Consider the following 17826-nt stretch of genomic DNA (forward strand, 5'->3'; position numbering starts at 1 on the left):
ATTCAGTTTCTCCTAATGATATTAAACCCATCATTAGTTTCTTCTTCGTCCACATAAACCAAGAAGTAACACTAGCATAAATTCTAAGTGATTATACTTTTAATTGAGTCGGGTCTTCTTCCTTCCACTTTCTTATGCTTCCTCATCGGAGCCATCTTCCTTATCTTCCTCATCCAAAACGCATCCACCTACCAAACAAGAGAAGTTACTCAATAGTTTCACATATCAAAAACTCGATTATAAATTCAACAAACTCACCAATCACTTCTAAACCACGAAGACAGTTTCTAGCACATATCAAAGCTTGAACATTTGATGGAAGAATGAGTCTCATGTACTTGCTAAAAACCCGACTTCCCACACTAAAAGATGACTCAGGCGACACAGTTGTTATTGGGACATTGCAGGCCATTCGAGATAGCTCCTTAAACCGGCTTGAATTGTCATTCTAATACTTGATGACATCTAAGCTTTTAAATGCTACCATATCCAGCACCGGTTCACTTAAATACACATCCAAAGCAGATTTTCAGGTCACTACTTGTTGAGAGAAGAACACATAGAAGCCCTGCAAAGAAAGAGATTATTAGTTGATTGATTAAGAAATACACAACCAAAGCATTGCTTTAAAATAACTTACACCGTAACCAGCTAGTAGATTATCTGATTTGGCTTTTTGTGAACTCTGTGCACTAGTATTCTTCTTCTTGTAAACTTTATACAGCTTCATCATCTTTTTGCGTATGTGATCCATTTTGGATTTACAACTTGCTGGATCTAAACTGTGGCAGCATTACTCCAACACCTTAAAATTTAACCTAGGATCAAATACTGCTGCAATGGCTAGAATATCACTGTACTTTTCCTAGTACTTATCGAACTTCAACCTCATGGAAGCCACCATTTCACTAATCACTTCATGTTCATGGTCATGGAACTCGTTTGATCCCAACCAACTTTGAATTTTTCATACCTCTATAAAGTACATATTCGCTATAGGGTAAGAAGAGCCGGAAATGAGCTTTGTCATCTGATCAAACAGCTGTAACAAACCACAAATCATCTCAGCTATTAACCATTCTAACTCTGTAGGTAGACTCTGGTAACTTGTCTCAATTTCCGCAAGATTCCTAAACGCCTCTTTGAAGTAAGGAGCCCTAGACAACATCAGAAAGGTTGAGTTCCACTGCGTAATAACATCCAAAACTAAACACTCTTTCTTAACAATCCCAACAGTCTCCATGCAGCCTTGAAACAATAGCCTTTATCTGTAACCTTGACAAATTTAACAATGTCTCTGATTTTCTCCAAGGCCTCACTTATCACAGCTAATCCATCTTGGACATTAAGATTTAGAATATGTCACAGTTAACAGTGTTCCAACACCAAAACTCGATTCTCGGGTTTGCAAACTGAAAAGCTTCCCTAACCCTTCTATATTCAACAAATGAATAAGGGAGATCATGCTCAATAAAAGCGACAAAAATCATTTCTCGACATATCATCTGATCGATATTCTACAAATGCTTTATTTTCTGTTATATATTCGACAAGCTGAATCATACATAGTCTTTTTTTCCTGTAAACTATTTAAGTGATTTAGAAGTTAAAAAAAGTGATTTAGAAGTACTTGATGAATATTTTGGGTAAATATATCCAAATAGATCTGAAAAACTAATGTTTAATATTAAATGAAAATTAGACGTTTTATAGAGAACTCATGGTAAACAGATGATTAGATACTTGTTTACAAAAAAAAATAGATGATTAGATACTGCGTTATAAACCAACTAAAAAGAAAAAATATTTTAGTTGTAATCAAATTACTGTCTAGGCGAAATTTGTGCAGTTTGGAAAGAGAATTTGATTGATGGTTGCGTTATTCGAAATGTACAGGTCGGAAAGAGAAATTGATTGATGGTTGAGGAGCTATTATGAATGCATCTAAGATATTAGACCAACCTCAACGGGGAAAACCCCAACCACGGATCCTTACCTTTTTTATATTATTATTTTTAGTTTAATTTTCTTTTGCAATTAATTTTTTCTTTTTCGAAAAAGTCACAGCTATTAAAAGCATGAATTTTGGAATGCTAGTATTAGGACCGATTATAAAAGAACGTCAAATAAATACCCAGTCCTCTCTCTCTTCAACTTTTCCTTACTTTAGTTTGTAAGATACTATCTTTTCTTCTACCTTTGGAGTTACTCTTAGTATTCTTGGTTGGTCTTAGATTTAAGTATATAATCAGTCAATTTATATTATTTAATGCTATAACTTTTTAATGTATTCTGCTATTTAAAAAATAGAGAATCTGTATAATAAAAATAGAGTTTCTTCGATATATTTTGTTATAATAATATTGCCTTAAATATAAAAATAAAATAAAATTGTTACTTTTTCTTGAAATATAGAATCACAAATAGCAATCTCCATTATGGAAAATAAAATAATAATGATTTGAAGTGAAATTGATTATAATACTAATACACAGATAAAAATAATAATGAGTTAGAGATGTTTTAAAGGCTTATTAAGCTAATTATTAAAACATTAACTTGAATGCCATGAAAATTTCCAAAAAATATCAAAACCCAAATGATATTCAAACTCATAACATATCCAAAATTTAGAAATGCAAACCAAATTTGAAGATCAAATGTCATAACAACACTTATTGGAAACTCATAACAACACTTGTTAACACACAAAACTTAATGATTCTATGATCAAATGTCTCTCAAGATGGCAGAAAGAAAAACATATGGGATTTCCCTCGGGAAAACGGGATTTTTGCGAACATTTATAACTTAATAGAGTTTACTCTTTTTTTTTTTGTTGATCACTCGAGGGTTCAAAGTTGATGCTCCTACGTTGATTTGATCCATGTTGTTTCTTCCGGTGCTTCTTTATAGCTTCTTTATTTTTTGGGTGTAATTGTAGCTTCTTCAATAGTCTTATTTTTTTTTTGTAGCTTCTTCAGTAGTCTCCTCTTTTTTTGTAGCTTCCTTTGTCTCTCGTAGTGTTTTATTTGCTGCACAAGCTCAAAAAACGAGATTCAGTTTACACTTAAACGAGAGACACTGGTTGAATTTTTCAGCCTCTCAAAGTGATTGAAAACAGAGAGAGAAGAAGAGCATTATTACCTGTTTGCTCACAGATGGTGTGACTAAGGACAAGGCTTGCTCGAAATGAGTCATCCTGATGGTGCAATCACTTAAATCCATATCGCCATCTTCAGACGATGATTCCCTGGACTCCAACTTCTCCTTCACTGCCACGTGTATAGCTTTGTCCATCTTCCATTTTCATCAAATTCAAACCAACCATGAGAATCATACCACACATTACAGAACATGGGAGTAGTAAGTACGTAGTCTTATGATTCAAAAAAAGAAAAACACTAACGACAAAGATTACCAGGTTAGCGAGATCAGCTCCGCTGAAACGTTGACAGTTCATCTTTGCAATGGCATCAAGATCAACACTAGGATCTATGGGTCTCTTCTTTGCAATAGATTTTAGGATTGAAACACGCTCATCCGCGTTAGGGAGGGGTACGTACACAAGATTCCCAAACCTACCCGGTCTCAAGAATGCAGAATCAATCACATCGAGCCTGTTCGTAGCTCCGATTACATATACATTATGTCTCTCTCCACCGTCCAGTTCAGTAAGAAACTGTGTGGACCATCATCAAAGAATCAAAGCCTACTTAAGATTTTTTAAGGGTTTGCAGCATTCAATATAAGCCTTTTATTTCAATTACCTGGTTCAAAAGACCTCCTCCATTAACCGAACCACCTTCTCTACCACGACTTGTTGTCAAAGCATCCACCTTAAATAATTTAACAGACAATATTTAGCTCTTGTTTAGTTTCAAAAATCTTCACGTTTGAGTTTTTTAGCCAGAGACTAGAATAGAAATAAGTGAAAAAACACAAACCTCATCAAAGAAGAGTACACATGGTGAGCTTGTCCGGGCGCGCTGAAACAAGGTCTGTAGGAACCTTATTTTACTACCATAGGACAACTGATATTTGTAAAGACTAATAAGAACATAAACTAAAGTTTCAATACCAAAATATAAAAATAAAGAAGAATTGCAGAGTCGAGATAGATAATCTCTTTCCTTAAATCTTTAAACGCCCCGTAGTGTGACGGTTTTATGGCGCTCAGATTCCCAAGATACAACTGCAGCATTGTTTCTGTTTACCATCACCGAAAAACAGAATCTATCGAACCTATTTCTGTGATGTACTCTCAGACTCAAAAAAAAAAAATACTAGCATAACTATTCTGAGTGGGAGAAATGTTTCTTGATTGTATGAATGTGTGTATTTTCTAAATGGCTCACAAGCCTTTATATAGAAATATAATGAGAAGCACAAGTTTCATTTTTCAACACAAAAATGAAACCTCCATAGTACACTAATGGAGTTTTTAATTCTTGTCATTATTATGTGAATTTATTCCACATTTTGACCAAGAAATTAAAGAATAAAATTATTATTGTTTTGACCAATTCAAACAAAATAATATACTTTAAAATGGATTTTTTTTTATATTTTATCAATATAAAAGATCAACATATATTTGGTTTATAAGATTAAGTCAATGAACATGAAGTCCAACTAACAAATCAAAAAACCCAAATCCAATTTCAAATATCCAATGTGTGTATTTGCTACTTTATACAAGTTTTTCAAATCACACACATTAGACCTCCATTTCTCATTCAAATAAAACTTCTTTTTTGACATATGAATACATTATTCATAATGTTCAAAAAATAGTTCCAACAAGGTCCGCATAGCAAGCTCGCTTTCACCAACGTATTTATTTAGAAGTTCCGGACCCTTGATGTGTATGAAATTAGCTCCTGCCTCGTTCGCAACTGCCTTTGCAACCAAAGTCTTTCCGCAACCCGGCGGTCCATAGAGCAAGAAACCTGTCTCTAGCTTGGCCACAAATTTTTTATAAATATCTGGATTTTTGATAGGGCTGACTATGTAATCGTTGAGTTCACTCCGTAGATGGTCAAGTCCACCAACATCACCCCATGTGACATCAGGCACGGTGGAGAAACCTTCTCGAGTTAAAGATCCCTTGACTAACTTCAAGGCTTCCTCAAAATCAGACATTCTCACAAAGAGAATCTCCAAATCTTCTTCTGACCAGGGCTGCCTCAGCCAAGACCTATCATCATCCTGGCAGCCGGACAGTTGCGATTATCTTGAATTCATAACTCTCTTGATGCAAAGACTGCCAGCCATGTTAGCTAAACCTTCCAAATCAGCTCCAACGAACCCGGGCGTTAAGCGAGCGATTCCTTTCATGTTGAAGGAGCCTTCGAGTCTAAGTCTTTTAGATACAACAGAGAGTATCTCAGCCCTGGCGTCTTCGTCAGGAACGGTTAGAGCAATCTCACGGTCAAACCGCCCGGGCCTTCTCAGAGCAGGATCAAGAGCGTCAGGCCTATTAGTAGCTCCAATGACAACAACGTATCCACCATTTTCATCATCTCCCTGCTGATGAGGACCATCCATACAAGTCAATAGCTGTGTTACGATCCGCTTCTCCATCTCCCTTTGCTGCTTCTCTCTCTTGGATCCAATGGCGTCAATCTTATCGATAAAGATGATAGAAGGCGCGGTCCTGTGTGCTTTAGAGAAGAGCTCTCTGATGTTCTCTTCAGAATCACCAGGAACACCGGAGACGACTTCCGTGGCTGAGATATGGTAAAAGGGAACACTAGCTTCGTTGGCTATGGCATTGGCCAGCCGAGTCTTTCCACAGCCAGGTGGTCCGTGGAATAGAAACCCGCGTGGCGGCTTAACTCCAGTCGTCTCAAACGCTAGAGGATTGAAAAGAGGGAAGAGAATATCAAACTCTAACTGATCCAACACTTTTTTAATCCCACCAAAGTCTTTAAAAGTAGGTCGACCTCCTTTATTATTATTAGTTCCACTCAAGGGAGGAGGAGGAGGAGGAGAAACTCTAGCTTCATCATTTTCCAGCAGCCCACCCATTGTGGTCATCTTGGTTTTGTTGGAAACAGTCTCAAATTCGACATTCTTCTCCACAACAATTGGTTTCTTGGCGGAGGGGCTTTCATTGATCAAATCAAACCTTGGACTCGGCTTCTCGTCCTCCCAAGTCTCAGAGATATCAGACGAGGAAGAAGAAGAAGAAACTGACTTCTCCTTGGTTTTTCTCTTCTTGACATGTGATGTTTGTTCAGCTAGCTGCAACTTCTCTTCTTCTTTCACATCAACACGTTTCTGTTTCTTCATCTTACCACCATCATCGCCTTTGTTGTCGTCTTTCGTACGCTTGTTGTTGTTTTTTCGGGCATTAAGGACACGTCTGACGCTGCGGAGAAGTACTTGACGAGTCCGCCTCTCATAAGTACCGTGCCTGGAACGGAGGTCGTCGACGATTTCCTCCGCCGTGGATAAATCCTTCCCGCACGAATCCATAGCTTGACTCAAAACTCTCCCATTAATTCCTCCGCCAAGACCACCACCTCCGCAGCTGCGATCTCTCCTCCCCATCGTGCACTAGTACCCTAGGGTAAGTTATTTTGGAGGCGCAAAACTGCAGAGAAGCTTAAATATATATAGCTCAGAAAGCCCATTTATTTGGAGGTAATTATGAGAATATATTTATTTGCTGAAAATGGTAACTACCAAACGATATATTATTTGTAACAGTTGTTCCGACCTTGAGCCAGACAAAACAGAGTGACCAGACCACCACAAACAGAACTCATTGCCAGATCGAGAAATCTGCATGTATCAAGCTTCTAGTCTTCTAATGTTATAAGCTTTTCCAGGCTCATTTACGATAAACAACCACGGTTACATATAATACTAGGTATATATAAGGATTTAGAAGAAAATAAATGGAGCTTGAAAACAGAACATGGCTATAATATAAGAAAAGAAAACCATGACAAAAGTATATACAAGCAGAGTACCATGGTAATCATCAGCTGATATTTTATAACAGTTGTTTTAAACTTGTGAGCCAAGCAAAACAGAGTGACCACAACAGACAGAGAGACCAATCAAATTAGTACACAAAGATTAACATGTCTTTTTCTTTTTCTTTTTCTTTTTTAAGTTACAATCAAGTGAAAAACAAATTATTTATTCCCGGAAAATTCAAAGTAACTTTCCAGGAAACCGAGAGAAAACTGATCTCAAAGAGACAGATGCTTCAATGCTTTCATTGCATGCTAAGTTGTCTTCACTCAAACCAATGATTTTTTGTGGTTAGTACTGACCTCAACAGATGGATCAAACGTCTTGTCATCATCAAAAGCTCCTTCTCCATTTCCAGCAACACCATCTACAGGTCTAGGTGGTGTCGGAGTATTTGTCATGGGCACTGTTGTTGGGCCTGCACCTCTAAACTCCTCAACTCTCACCTTCATCCTTTAGTTTCTCCTGCTGATATGTGATCTTTGAAACAATATACTCTTCCTATCACTCATCAAGAAGAGCTTTATCTTTCTTTCTTCTTCAGGCTCCTGTGAATTATGTGTGTTTGCATAGCGTGGAACCAAGTTTCAGACCATTATCAATGGCTATCTCCACTGTAGAAATTCACATAATTGGCAATGTTCCATCTTCGCCTCTTTTCGGTGTAGTTCAGGTAGTAAACAACCATTCTTCCTTCTCATCTCCAATCCTGGAAGAAAGCAAAACCAAAATGTTACATTCTTGTTATACGCAAGATCATATCAACAGTTGGAGAAAAACAGCGTTGATTTTTACATCAGTTCTGTTCTTAGTTGCTGCAATATGGTTTATGGGTAACACAAAAATCTCACTTCTTTAATAAGAAAGCTTCCTTAGTCCAAAATCAAGATAAATATTATTATAAAGATAAAAACAGCAATGAGTTGAAGATGTTTCAAATGTAGTTTACTCCAATTTTTAAAACACTAATTCAAATGACTCAGAAAATTTTCCGAAAAAAAACAGACCCCAAATGGATATCCAAACCTGGAACATATCCAAATGGGCGAAAAGTGTTTACACCCAAAATATCTAAACCAAATTTGACTGGATACTCCAACATCTAAACCTACAACAAGGCTTGTGCCATTCAGGTCTAAGAAGCTCAAAACAGATTGACCATGATCGATTGGCGATATGAATGGAATTTGACCTTTAAACATGTGTCACTCTCAGTCAGATCAGAAGATGATCGAAGTGGTGCTTTGCTTGTTGGATGTGTATTACTTTCAAGCTAGGAAAACGAATGGGATGGAAGTGATGGTGGATTGATGACGCCACAAGACTGTGGAAAGGAGCCTTGATAAGTCAAGGTGCTCTAGAGCTGCTTCACAGGCATTCTAAGAACTTAGACAATAGTTCTGGAGAAAACTAAGAAAACTGATTTTCATTTATAAAAGTTCAAGGGTACTTTACAAAAAGAAACAAATTGAGCTTATATAGGTTCGACCTTAGGACTTTCTAACAGTCTAAAAATGACCGAAGGAAACAAATAAATTTTAAATAAGTCTTGGATGAAAAGGCTTTGATGGCTCCATGAGAACTAGTAGTTGGAGGCTTAATGATGAGAATCTTGACCAAATGAATGTAAATGGTGTTCTCCTTGTATTTGGACGGGTTGAGGACAAGTGAGCTTCATGGGAATCTTCTTTATGGTCTGGAAGGTGCTGATGTCATGCCCCAACTGAAAGGAAAAGAGCTGTTGGAGTTCTATTGCAAGAATTTCCAAATAAGGATTTTCTTTATCCTATAGTCTCTGGTGCATGGTAAGATGATGACAAAACTCTTGATTGGTTGGATTTGTTTTCTAGTAGTCTTGGTTTGATCATAAAGTCTTATGTTCGGAATTTCTTGGCTGGTAAATGATTGAACCCAATATTTCCAAAATCTGTTCGGTTTGGCCGGTTTGGGAAAATTGCTCATAACTCCATATCTTCGTGGTCATTTCTTTTTATATTGGGCTTTCTAGAAAGCTAGAGATCCATCTTGAATTCTATTATTGGCTCTGGTTTAAACCTCTCTTTCATTGGGCTTGAATCCACTTCTAGATTTTTTTACTCGCAAATGGACAGACTAGAAAACCTCCGGTTTGTAAAACCCATAACTTCTTGGTCCATAGAACTTTTTTTGGTAATTCCAAGCCTAATGATGAATTGATGAGTTAAACTTTTAAAGTTGGTTTCTTTGAAATAGACTTTCTGGTTGTTGAGATATTCACCTTGGATTGAACATTTGTCTCTGGTATCTCCTAGATGGCAAGTTTGAAAGGTTTGGCAAGACTCTAAACCATGGATTTCAAGACCGCAACACAAGTCTTTGGGTCAGTTCCTACCAGATCTGGATCTTTCGGGTCATAGAATGTCTTTGGGTCAGTTCCTACCATATATGGATGTTTCGGGTCATAGCATTTAGGTACTTAAAATTATTTGGTTCAGATTCGGGTTGGTTTCTTTCGAATCTTAGACGGCTTTGGGTCCATAATTAAAACGTGTAAACTACTTTTCAAATTAAAACCAGAAAATATTTGAAATATCCAGAATGGACCTCAAGTATCAGAATGGACTGAAACCCAAAAAAAATACATAAAATCCCAAAAATACCCTTTAAATATTCAAATACCTCCACAACACGTGAAATTTTACTTGAAACCCGAACCGAAGACCAAACAATATCCAAAATTTTATCCGGATAGCCAAAATATATTTCTAAAATCTGAAATTTTACCAAAATCCCAAAACTTAAAAAATATCTTGCATATACCTAACATATAAAAAATATTTCTGAGTATTATCCAGGTCTCGGGTAGGATCCAGACCCAAACCAAGAACCGCAATCTTAAGCACAAACCAGATCCAAACCAAACCTATATTTTTCTGGGTTGGTTTCGGTTTGGGTGTCCAGACAAAATAAAATGCCCATGCCTACCTACAGCTGACAAGTTTCTTTGATACCAAAAAGAGGTACTTAGTTTCATCTAAATTCGAACTTTTCAAGTCAATGTAACATAAAATATTGATTCAGTAACATTAAACAACAATGATCTGAATAAAAACACTAACTGTAACATATACTGTCGCTTCAGCTAAACGTAAAACGAGAAGAATCCGACATAAACAGGGACGCAAGTTCGATTAGTAAAGCCTACCGGTACAATCAGAAGAACCACAGTAGCATGTTTTTTTCTTGATATTACCATTAGAGTCACGTACCTGATCGATAATGTAATTGTAGTGGTACGTGAGTTCTTGAAGAGGAGGTACATTGTCCATTGCGAAGAACATCACGTGAGGGATCCTCGTGTCTTCATGATCATACAACACGTTCTGCGCGTACAGATTCGGCGAGCAGCAGTGGTTTATGAACCTCCCTATGTTCCCTTTCTTAGCTGCATCAATGGTGAACCCGCTCATCTCATCATCATCTCCTCCCATGGCCGGCTGCGTCTCAGGCATTAGCTTCGACATCCCTTCAGCTAAAGAGTTGTCGTATCTGTTTCCAATGTCAAAGAGATACTCGTCGTTCCCTGTTCTTCTCTCCGCTTCTTTATCCTCTAAAAGCTCACCAACGTACTCGCATATGAAGCTACCTGAAGGGATCGAGCTGAGAGATCTCACTCCCCATCCTCTTGACTCGGTTTTGAAGATCTCAAGCGGGAACTTGATCCCTCTCTGCGTGACTCTTAGGTAGCAAGAAGCAGGGCATTTACAAAGCGGGCCACACTCGTAGATCAGATTCTTTGCACTGACTATAGCTCCATCGTAGTTATACGGTATCTCTCCTCCGTTTTTCGCCACGCAAGCGCAGTCCTTTGCTTCTGCACAGCGTCTGGTGCAACGGCATCCCTTCGGAGGTATCGGTCTGCACCAGTCAGGGTAAATCATCTTAACCGTGTAGATGAACGAAGGAGGCTCCTCGTCGTCGATCTCGTTCACAGCGCAAATGGGAAGCCTCTCATGCCCTTCCGAGATGTCGATCCTGCACAGACCCACACGCTCCTCTGCCTTCTTTGTGTTCTTCACCACTTTCCACGCGAGCTCGGGTTGTCCAGGCATGCGCCTAAGCTTAAACTTAAACACAAGCTTCCCGTGCGAACCAGTCTCTTGCCAAAACGTCTCCACAACGTATAACCCATCGTAGACATAGCTTCTACCTTTCTTATCGCCTGACGACTCCAAAACCGCCTTCTTGTTCCCTCTTATGACACGAACAGGGTTCTTCTTCTTCACACTGTTTGCTAACGCGAGGTTCCCAGTTACAAGCTTCTGGTCTTCAGGCATCGGTACTTCCTTTCCTTTCTTGTTCTTTATCACGTTTCCGCCTTGACCCGTGTAGGTCAAGACATCAGTGTTGTCAAGCTCGTCATCGTACCCTCCCGAGGCTACAATACTCGTTGCGAATACTTCATCACCGATCTTCATATAATCAATACCTCCTTGACTTGGTTTATGTATACCGAGAATGTTCAGCTCCATCCTGTACTGAAACTCGTCGCCGACTTCAATCCCAGGGACAGCTCCCATTATATGTTTTCCTGTGTTGAGATACTTCCCTTTCTCCTTGAGAATCTTCGCGGCCTCGCAGTCTACTCTGAACCTCTTTTGTTTCACAGGCTTAGCTTCTTCCTCTTGTAAAAGCTTTCTACAAGCTCCGTAGAAAAGACGTAATGTTTCCTTGACTTTGGTCCGGCTATCACCACCGCCGCTTGAACCACTGGGACGCGAAGGAGGAAGCCCAACTTGTAATGTCCGAGGCTGGCGAGGTAGCTCTCCTCTATCTGGACTTCTTCCTCTCTCGCGCGAATACAAATTCTTCTTCATCTTAGACCCTTCACCGTAATCTATATTCATCTTTTTGGGAACCTTCAACGGTTCATGAAACGCAACGCTTTTCGTTGCTTTTCTTTTAACCGCACCATGAGTTCGTTTTGGTTCTGATGACACTGACTTAACAACGTTCTTATCATTTCCATCTGGCAAACAGATCCTCAGCGGCTTAACCGCCACAGGCTCAACATGTCGATCACTTGTATACACCGTCGATTCGCCAGACTCCTCTTTCTTTGGTTCCGGCTCATGTTTATCACCACGAGATTCAAATACCACGAGCTCCATGTCGTTACGAGGATGATGCTCATCACGCTGCTCAAACTTTCTTTCCTCTTTACAAGGGTCATCAGCATTAGCAACATTCATGTTAGCTTCAGAAGACGGAACACTAGGGTGGTGATCATCAGCACCACCAACAGCATTCCCATTCTCTGGCATTATCGCCTTAAGCCTCATGGAAGGGGTACCACAACCTGGAGGGAAGTCTCTATGCGCAAAAACCTTGCGGCGCTTGAACTTAAGCATCTTAGTAGAGGCGGTTACACGAACATTATGCAAAACGTCTCCTCCTAGTTTCTCCTCAGGAACATGACCATTGTTCAACGAACTAACTTTGAATGACTCTGCATGCACCATATCCTCCACTAAACGAGACAATGGACTAAGACTCTATGAACCAAAAATCACCAGGACTTGTTCTACAACAATGAACAAAACCTCATCAAACAAAAAAACTCATCTCTTTACATCAATTGAATCAACATAATATCTATTCACGAACTTTGGAATCATAGCAGCGAAAAAAATCTATCGAATCTGATAGATTCTAAGCTTGCGGAAACACGAAACCCAGATTCTTTGTCGAAACAACACGCTCTCAAAGGGTGAGGAATCGATTAAGAGATCGAATTGGGTATCTTGCAACAAGAGAAGAGAGAGGGAAAGCTTACCGATTGAAAGAGCGAGATCGAAAGAAGAAGATGACGCTTTTCAAAAAAAAAAAAAAAGAAGATGATGATGAATTCGAATTCGAAGTTTATAATAGTCAGAATTAGCGATTTGATTTGTTTCCTTGTATTTTATGACAAATTAAATAAAAACGTTTTAACGTTTGAGGAGAAAGGGAACGACACGGCCAGTGTCACGTCGCGTTGAGCCATGGGGAGAAGGGACCTTGGTCGAGTTTATTGTTCCGTTTCGATGGTATTTGGAAAACTATCCCCTATATATTATTTGAGAAGCATTACAACATTTTTTTAGCCACGTGTCATCACGATAATGATTCTTAGAATCCTTAGAGAAATAGGTTGGTTCATCTAAATATATAATAAGTTTTTTATTAAACTAACCATAAATACACTATTAATGTACTTTATTATTTCCTTAAATAAGATCACGGAATTTCCTAATATGGCTAAAGTATATATGACAATTAATGATTTTGAATAATAAAGATTTGATAAAAATAAGTATATATCTTATATTATATTTGTTAATTTTAAACTATAAAAATAAATTAAATAACCATAGTAACCATATAATAAACATTAAAATTTTTCTTTATATGTTATATTTGTGATCCATGGTTTAAAAGTTTTGTTATGACATGATAAAAATGATTAAAAAAATCATATAAGTTGAAGTCTCATTTAATAAGTATTAAAAATAAAAGATATATAAATATAAATATATATATATATATATATATATATATATATATATTATTTTAAATTAAATTATATGCCACATAAAAAATACATAAATATTTTAATTTTGAAATTTACGTTGATCAATTTTTTTGATAAAAAATTTGAAAATATATTAAAAACTTAATTTTTAAAAATATTATAAATTACTTAACCTATTAATCTTACAGTGAAAATTTTGCTATCAGTAATTTTAAATTTTTGCTATAACATATACAAATGATAAGAAAAACATATGAGCAAAAAACATCATTTCATAAATATTAATATTAAAATATACTATATATGTTACTATCATTTAAATTTAATTATATACCATATAAAATAGAAAAAATATTTTTTAGATTAATTAAATTTATTTATATGTTCGCACCAATTTAATTATATAATTAATAGTTACTGAATTTTTAATTATTCAATATATATTTATTATTTTATAATATGTTAGAAACATATAATATATGAAATAATTTTTATATATAATGTTTATCCCGCGCAAGGCGCGTATCTTAACCTAGTATTAGTATATATGTCTTTTGTGGTAAAATACTAAAATATATGGACAATCTTTTCGAGAGCGATTTGCATAGTAAATATTAGAAAATTAATAAATTTGCACGGATGAAAAAAATGATGGCCCAAATATGAAGCCCAACTCCAGATGATGCAAAATGACTCTGGTGTCCCTATTCTCTAAATGAAAGCGGAAGAATTTTGTAATGATTACATGCATGTAATCATGATATGATTTATATAGCCAGAAAAATCTAACCCAATGATGGAACATTAGATCTCTCTCTCTCTCTCTCTCTCTCTCTCTCTCTCTCTCTCTCTCTCTCTCTCTCTCTCTCTCTCTCTCTCTCTCTCTCTCTCTCTCTCTCTCTCTCTCTCTCTCTCTCTCTCTCTCCTGCAAACCAAAAGCACATATTTTTCTTGCGCAAACATAAATTTAAACACTAAATCGTCGTCTTTAGATCGGATCCTCCTCCTCTAGAAACTTAATCATCCTTAAATTTACTGCCACAAATTTACATGAGATTGATCCAAATCCCTCTCACTCACAACATCAAGTTTTGGATGTGTTTACACGGCGGCACATGGACATGCAAAAGCTGGAAAGCACAAAACTTGTTTAACAAAAAGCTCTTTCACTCTCCACGCTTCAATAATTGCTTTCTTTCTAATCATCACCATCCACCACCACTTCCGCCGCATTACCGTCGTCAAGTACACTTTCGGCGGGTCAGTTCAGGGTCAGTTTAGAAGATGAGAGTTGGTTAATGGTGAAATACTGACTCTTAATTGTTACCATGGTTCTTAGAAATGTCATTCTATTTTTTTGATAATATAATTTGTGAAATAACTGGTTAAGATTTTACTTGATTTTTTTGTTTTAGTTAGCCGGTATTATATATTATTATCTCGATATTGTTATAGGTAGCCGGTAATATATACTAATTAATGATATAAATTTTGAAATAATATTAGGTGCTAGGACGATAAAACCATACGTACAAAGACTGTTATAGGCGTACAATAAATTGAGGAAGCCATACTAAACTTATGGTGGCTTTATTATTGGATATAAAAATTCGAATATATTGCTAAATATAATATTAGCTTCCTAATTTGCAACAACATCTATATATATAAAGAAATGTTCGCCTCTCTCCCGTGAAGCCACATCATCAAATTGTGCGTTCTGGGAGTGACACGTGTCTCATTTTATATTTAGGGCCAAAATAAATGAATGCAGTTAAGGGTAATTGAACCCAGCACCTCTAGCACTGGTAATTTCTCTTAGAACCACTAGGCTAAAGTCACTTTTTATAAATATGTCGCCGCGAAAATACTTATTATCGTATCAGCTGGAAGCCTATGCTTCTTCTGCTTGTAGCCAGGGCCGACACTGAACTGACGTCAAGATGAAGATCGTGAAGTTAAAAACTTTGTTCCAAACAGTTTTGCAATGTTTCCAACCTTTATAACTTGATGCATATAATATATATCAAAATACATTTGTTGTACACGCTTTTATTTGTTTTGTTTTTAAAAGAAGGTATTTAGAGTTATAAATGTTTTGTGCCAGTGAAATAATGGTTGAAAAATCTCTATACATATGTCATTTTAAAATAACACCCAACTTCTATATATAGTCAATACATATGTACATGTTATATTCTAGACTAAATATTAATATAGAAAATATTTTTTTTAGTCTACAAGCAAATATTGTAGAGCAAGTATGCAGTATACAAAATAATATATATTTAAAATCCATACACAAAAACATAAAAGTTGTTATAGGCCTCTTTCTGACACATGCACACTCCGCTATGAATAAAAATTAAAAAAAAAACAGTATTGTCATCAAACTTTATCACAAATCCACATTTGTACATCTATAATTATGAATTGGACAATTAGTTAATTTGATACAATACCAAAGCAAGAATAATCGAAAAACAACTATACCACCGCATACTAATAAGTAAGACATAACAGATAACCAAATTCTTGAATCTTAAAACAAATTTCAACTCGAGCATTTAGTGAATATCAAATTAACTAATATTCCGCCCGTAGGGCGAGCCAACCCTAGTATAATTTAAAGAATTGTTAGCCTGCTAAAAATTTCAAAGTAGAGCTAATTATTTTAGTAGCCGTCATTTGCAAAGTAGAGCTAATTTTAATGTATTTATTCGGCGACATTGTATACCAAACTTATAATGTATACCAGTTATCCGGTTATCTCTAGTAGTTGCTGGTTATTTAAGTTAGCGGCCGGTTATCTTTTGTCTCTAATAACATAACATATATGTGTCTCTATTGATATATCTATAAACATAATAATTATTTGGTTATTTTCTATATTTACTGGTTATTTAAATTAGTGGTCGGATATTTCTAATAGTTGCGGATTATTTATGTTAGTGGTCGGATATTTTTAATAGTAGATGGTTAATTTAATCAATGGCCGGTTAACACTATCAACCCAAAACAATTTTATTTTGAGTAATTAATGTAGTGTTTGTTGGTTCACACAAAGAAGAAGAAGAAAAGTACATCCAGCGCAATATAGTTATCCGGCTATAATCATATATCAAACCGAAAAAAAATATTTTCTTTTTCGGTTATATTTCTTTGTCTACATATGATCTCTCAATTATAGATATCCGGCCACATATGCTTTTCGATATGTTTATCCGGTTATAATGATACATCAAAACTGAATTTTTTTTTTTTACCTTTTGTATCCAACTTTTTGAGTAATTAAACCTCTTCCATAACAAGCATAATACTTCATCATTTCATTCTCCTTGTAAAACCCCAACTCTCCATCAGCATTAAACGTTACTTCTCCTCTTCATGTGCAACATGTTGATACATTATATCGAATTCCCTCATCAGTATCATTTACAAGATGTTCTAGCGAACTCCATTAGAACTGAAAGTAAACCATTAAAATGATTACTGGAAACTATAATTTATTTTTCAGCATGATAAGTCTCCTAGTGTTATACGGCTATTTTACAAATTTCATGATTAATTCTGTCGTTATCCGGTTTCTAGAGACATAAGATAAAAACATTACAAAATTCTGGTGGACTGCTATTTTATAAAATTCACGTATAATGTTGTTGTTATCCGGATTCAAAACTTGAAACAATCAAAATGAATAGAAAACTAAAAGTCAAACAAAAAAAAAGACTTGAAATACCAAAAGAATCCAACTTTCAACAAACCTGAAAAACTATGTACTGGAGCCAAATAACATTCAACATTATCAAGTATCAGTAACTAATCATGATCTCTTCCAAGTCAAACTCTCCATCACTGTTCTCACCATTATCGAATTCCCTCATCAGTATCATTTACAAGATGTTCTAACGAACTCCACTAGAACTGAAAGTAAACCATTAAAATGATTACTGGAAACTATAATTTATTTTTCAGCATGATAAGTCTCCTAGTGTTATACGGCTATTTTACAAATTTCATGATTAATTCTGTCGTTATCCGGTTTCTAGAGACATAAGATAAAAACATTACAAAATTCTGGTGGACTGCTATTTTATAAAATTCACGTATAATGTTGTTGTTATCCGGATTCAAAACTTGAAACAATCAAACTGAATAGAAAACTAAAAGTCAAACAAAAAAAAAAGACTTGAAATACCAAAAGAATCCAACTTTCAACAAACCTGAAAAACTATGTACTGGAGCCAAATAACATCCAACATTATCAAGTATCAGTAACTAAT

The 17826-nt window shown here is 36.0% G+C and overlaps 1 protein-coding gene and 1 pseudogene across 2 annotated transcripts; both read right to left on the reverse strand.

Annotated features, from left to right (window-relative positions):
* Positions 1-132: 132 nt before the first annotated feature.
* LOC106448492 lies at positions 133-6956 on the reverse strand (annotated as a pseudogene).
* Positions 6957-7459: 503 nt separating this feature from the next.
* Positions 7460-13037, reverse strand: LOC106446445 (histone-lysine N-methyltransferase, H3 lysine-9 specific SUVH6-like). 2 transcript variants are annotated; one of them, XM_022718143.2, is made up of 2 exons: positions 10239-12751; positions 7460-7699 (listed from the first exon to the last, which is right to left on the reverse strand). In XM_022718143.2, exons 1-2 carry the CDS (start codon positions 12489-12491, stop codon positions 7688-7690), a joined length of 2265 nt encoding a protein of 754 aa, XP_022573864.2. In that variant the 5' UTR covers positions 12492-12751; the 3' UTR covers positions 7460-7687. The 2 variants fall into 2 exon arrangements, with proteins under 2 accessions (XP_022573864.2, XP_013743630.2); XM_013888176.3 differs by lacking the exon at positions 7460-7699 and adding an exon at positions 12806-13037 and having other exon boundaries at positions 9998-12553.
* Between the last annotated feature and the right edge of the window lie 4789 nt (positions 13038-17826).

Source organism: Brassica napus, chromosome A4, assembly GCF_020379485.1.
Source record: "Brassica napus cultivar Da-Ae chromosome A4, Da-Ae, whole genome shotgun sequence".
Taxonomy (NCBI): Eukaryota; Viridiplantae; Streptophyta; class Magnoliopsida; order Brassicales; family Brassicaceae; genus Brassica; species Brassica napus.